At 35.2% G+C, this 3,972-nt stretch overlaps 1 protein-coding gene across 3 annotated transcripts in view; it reads left to right on the top strand.

Annotated features, from left to right (window-relative positions):
* The first annotated feature begins 353 nt into the window (after positions 1-353).
* Positions 354-3,972, top strand: part of LOC117117232 — a 41,561-nt gene continuing 37,942 nt past the window's right edge. For all 3 annotated transcript variants that reach the window (XM_033261478.1, XM_033261480.1, XM_033261479.1), the window contains exons 1-2: positions 354-435; positions 1,030-1,066. In XM_033261478.1, coding sequence (XP_033117369.1) covers positions 409-435; positions 1,030-1,066 — 64 coding nt within the window. In that variant the 5' untranslated portion in view covers positions 354-408. The remainder of the gene's footprint in view (positions 436-1,029; positions 1,067-3,972) is intronic.

The following is a 3,972-nucleotide window of genomic DNA, read 5'->3' on the forward strand; positions in this document are numbered from 1 at the left end:
TTTGGCTTGTCGTGTCTATCCTTTCCTCACAGCCCTTGCCTGTATTTCCCAATCCCCATTTCCTTTCCTTTTCTTATGTTCACATAACTTTCCTTCATTTTTCATTCTGATGTTACCTTATCTTTTCCTTTTATCTTTGAGTGTAGCTCATAGTTGTTGTTTCTATTAACACTGGCTTCGATCGTTTGAGTATGTTGAAAGTCAAGGCATTGTTGAATGAAAATTAATAAATACTGAGAAGTCGATATATATTGAACAATTTAGGAACTAAGAATTAGGGCTTCCTTATTGTGTAATACTATATCCTGGTTTTGTAATCAATTTTTGTTTTGTTTCATTTAACAATATCATAACTTCGCTTTGTGAATACTTTAAGTAAGTTGTGCAGACTACGCTGAGACCATCACCATGGCTCTATTTTACAGTCTTATGAAGGTAAGCTAAACAATTTAATATTTAATCTTTAGCTAAAAGTGCTTTACAATAGATATTTGAATAGCTTATTTTATTTATATTTAATAAGGTACGGTATTGGTTGACAGTGCATAATATTCTTATTTTTATCGCATAAGCCATATTTATTTAACTGGTAAGATTTTTGTAGTAAAAGGTAGGTGATACAACATAATCGTTTCGATCGTTTTTCTTGGAAGTTGATAACATAATCCTTTTAGATAATCAAGTAGGTGTTTAAAGATGATATTGTCCCTTGAAAAGGACAAAAATAATTCTGAAATTAACTTTCTCATTTTGCAGTAACATACAAGCTATTAACTTGCGTATAGAAATTATTGAATTTAGAAAATGTGTACTCTGATTTTTGAACTGGATAGGTCTAATTGTAATAAAAATAATAAAACAGTTTCAGTGACTGGATGTGTTAAATGATGGGTAAACATTTTTTAAATACATTACACTAATTTCAGTGTTCAAGTTGAACAACCATAATTGTTCGGAAATGTTCGGATACTCGATTGTTTATTATTCCCATTTGTTTGTTCCCTTATCTCTGGTTTGATTTATTCACAGATTTTGCTTTTGGGAAGTATATTCATTTGCAAATCTGGTAAGAATACCGTAATTCAGCAAATTCTATATTTAGTTATTTTGTATTTATGTCTGTATGTCCGTGACGGAGAGTGCCAAAAATAAAAGTTATTTTAATTTGAAATTACCATTATTTGCTGTCGCAGGTTTCGCTAAACATATTAATCTCGCCTAAAATTATGGGAAGAATTAATGAATGTTATTGAATAATGTAAAAGTAATTGACACTTAGCAATGACGTTTTCTGTTTTGGCGTTAAAACTAATAAAAGCAATAAGGCAACAAACTTTACTGCAAAATTTTCATTCTCTCAAAGTTTCACTCTTGTTTTTCGTGCTTACTCTCAATCTTCTGTGACTGTTTTAAGTCATGCTTATCTTCTTAGTTTCCCTTTCTTATTATGTTTATGTAAGGATTTTTACTATAATATGGGCCCTGCTTTTCCTAGGTGTAACGATTAATGTAGGGTGCTAGCGCTTTTTGTCTGCAAAGTATAATCTGTATATAACAATAATAATAATAATAATAAAAGTTGTAGTAGTAGTAGTAGTAGTAGTAGTAGTAGTCCATGGCCGGTGGAACCGGGGGGAGAGGGTGCGCCCCCACCCACTTTTTGGCAAAAAATATATGTCTGGAGATTTTTGTATGATCGGAAAGAAATGCAAGAAAAAAAAAACGAAAGAAGGAGAAGGATGTGAAAGAGAATGTTTATCCAGTCCCCGACCGAGTTACATTTTCTCGCAATTTACATTGGCGGATCTGGGGGAGGCGGTCGTCGGTACTGACCCCTCCCTTGGGCCAAAAAAAAATTCTAGACCTACCTTTTCAGGACCCGTGAGCTGTTTTTTTTTACACTTAAGAAAATTAGAATTTTGAAGAACATGAAAGTCATTGAAACACAAATGTCGAAAAAGCTCATTTCCCGCCATCTAGGAATCACAATTTTCCCGGGGGAGAACCCCCGGACAACCCTTTCTTGTTGGGATTTATCGATTCATAGATAAAAGAATACGCATGCAACTACTCATTTGTTTATGTGTGTACACACATAAAATAAAAAATTGATTGAGAGATTGATTGATTCATTATAATAATTTTCAAGAGGGGAAAACCTTGAATTTTAAAGAACTTAAAAGTAATTAAAAGACACCTTAAACATCGGGAGAACTAACAACTACTCATTTGTTTATGTGTATACACACATAGAATAAAAAATGAGAAAAATTTACCTGACCGTTTTCAAGAGGGGAAAACCTTGAATTTTGAAAATATTAAAAAGTCATTTATGAATGACATTTCAGAAGTCAGGAAAGCTCATTTCCCGCCATCTAGAAATCGAAATTTTCCCGGAGAAACCCGGATTCCCCTTTTTCTTTGGTGTGCATTGATTCATTAAATCATTTTCAAGAGGGAAAAAGCCTTGAATTTTGAAGAACTTAAAAGTACCGGTAATTCAGAAGCCGGGAAAACTAATTCCGCCTTCTAGGAATAAAAATGTTCCCGGGGGAGAACCCCCCCCCCCCCCCCCGAAAAAAATCGTATGCAACTACTCATATTTTTTTATGTAGGCCTATGTATACACACATAAGGCATATTTACTGTAACAGCAAGTGGAAACAAATTACCTGACCGTTTTCAAGAGAGGAAACCTTGAATTTTGAAGAACTTTAATTAAAATCGCTAAAAGATACTTTGAAAATCGGGAAAGCTCATTTCCCACCATTTAGAAATTAACATTTTCCCGGGGAGAATCCGAACCTCCTTTTTCTCTTTCAGTTCATTGATTCATTATAATAGTTTTCAAGAGGGGAAAACCTTGAATTTTAAAGAACTTAAAAGTAATTAAAAGACACCTCAAAAGTCGGGAAAACTAACAACTACTCATTTGTTTATGTGTATACACACATAAAATAAAAAATGAGAAAAATTTACCTGACCGTTTTCAAGAGGAGAAAACCTTGAATTTTGAAAAATTAAAAACTCATTTATAATGACATTTCAGAAGTCAGGAAAGCTCATTTCCCGCCATCTAGAAATCAAAATTTTCCCGGGGAGACCCCACCCCTTTCTTTTTGGGATTTATCGGTTCATGGGAAAAAATCGTATGCAACTACTAATTTTTTTTTTATGTATGTATACACTCATAAGTCCTATTTACTGTAAAAGCAATGGGAAAAATTACCTGACCCTTATCAAGAGGAAAAAAAACCTCGAATTTTGAAGAACTGAAAAGTACGGTGATTAAGACACCTCAGAGGTCGGAAAAGCTCATTTCCCACCATCTAGGAATTAAATTTTCCCGGGGGAGAACCCCCGAATCCGCCTTTTCTTCGGACTTTTCGATTCATGGAAAAAAGAATAGCCTACGTAGGCCATACGCAACTACTCATTTTTTTAAATGATGCTTACACACATATCAGGCCTATTTACTGTAATAAGAATGAGAAAGTTTACCTGACCGTTTTCAAGAGGGGGAAAACCTTGAATTTTGAAGAAAAAAGTCAATAGACACCTAGCTCAAAAGGTACGCCCCTTACGCCCCCCTCTAAATCCGCCACTGTATATTATAATGACGCTATTTCAAAGGCTATAGGCATTATGCAAAACCGAGGGCAAAAAGAAAACACGTCAGGGATCTCGCGCCTTATGTGCCAAGGGATACAATTGGTACTGGCGATGTTGTTTTTATTACTCCTGGTCATTGGATCCATGATAATCAATCCAGCACAAAGGACAAACTCCTCCACTCCCCCGGAGTATTCCTAGTCGTGCTTATTAATGCCGAAAAGCCACTACATTTAATGCTACATCATCGTACTACGTATACCCATTTATACTCCAATAAAGTGCCTTGCCCAAGGACACAACTTATTCACAGTGAAGTTTCGAACCACCCCCCCCCCCCCCCAACCGGGGGGGGGGAGA

This window comes from Anneissia japonica, unplaced genomic scaffold (assembly GCF_011630105.1).
Source record: "Anneissia japonica isolate Jap-2015-1 unplaced genomic scaffold, ASM1163010v1 scaffold287835_len3118868_cov185, whole genome shotgun sequence".
In the NCBI taxonomy this organism is placed as follows: Eukaryota; Metazoa; Echinodermata; class Crinoidea; order Comatulida; family Comatulidae; genus Anneissia; species Anneissia japonica.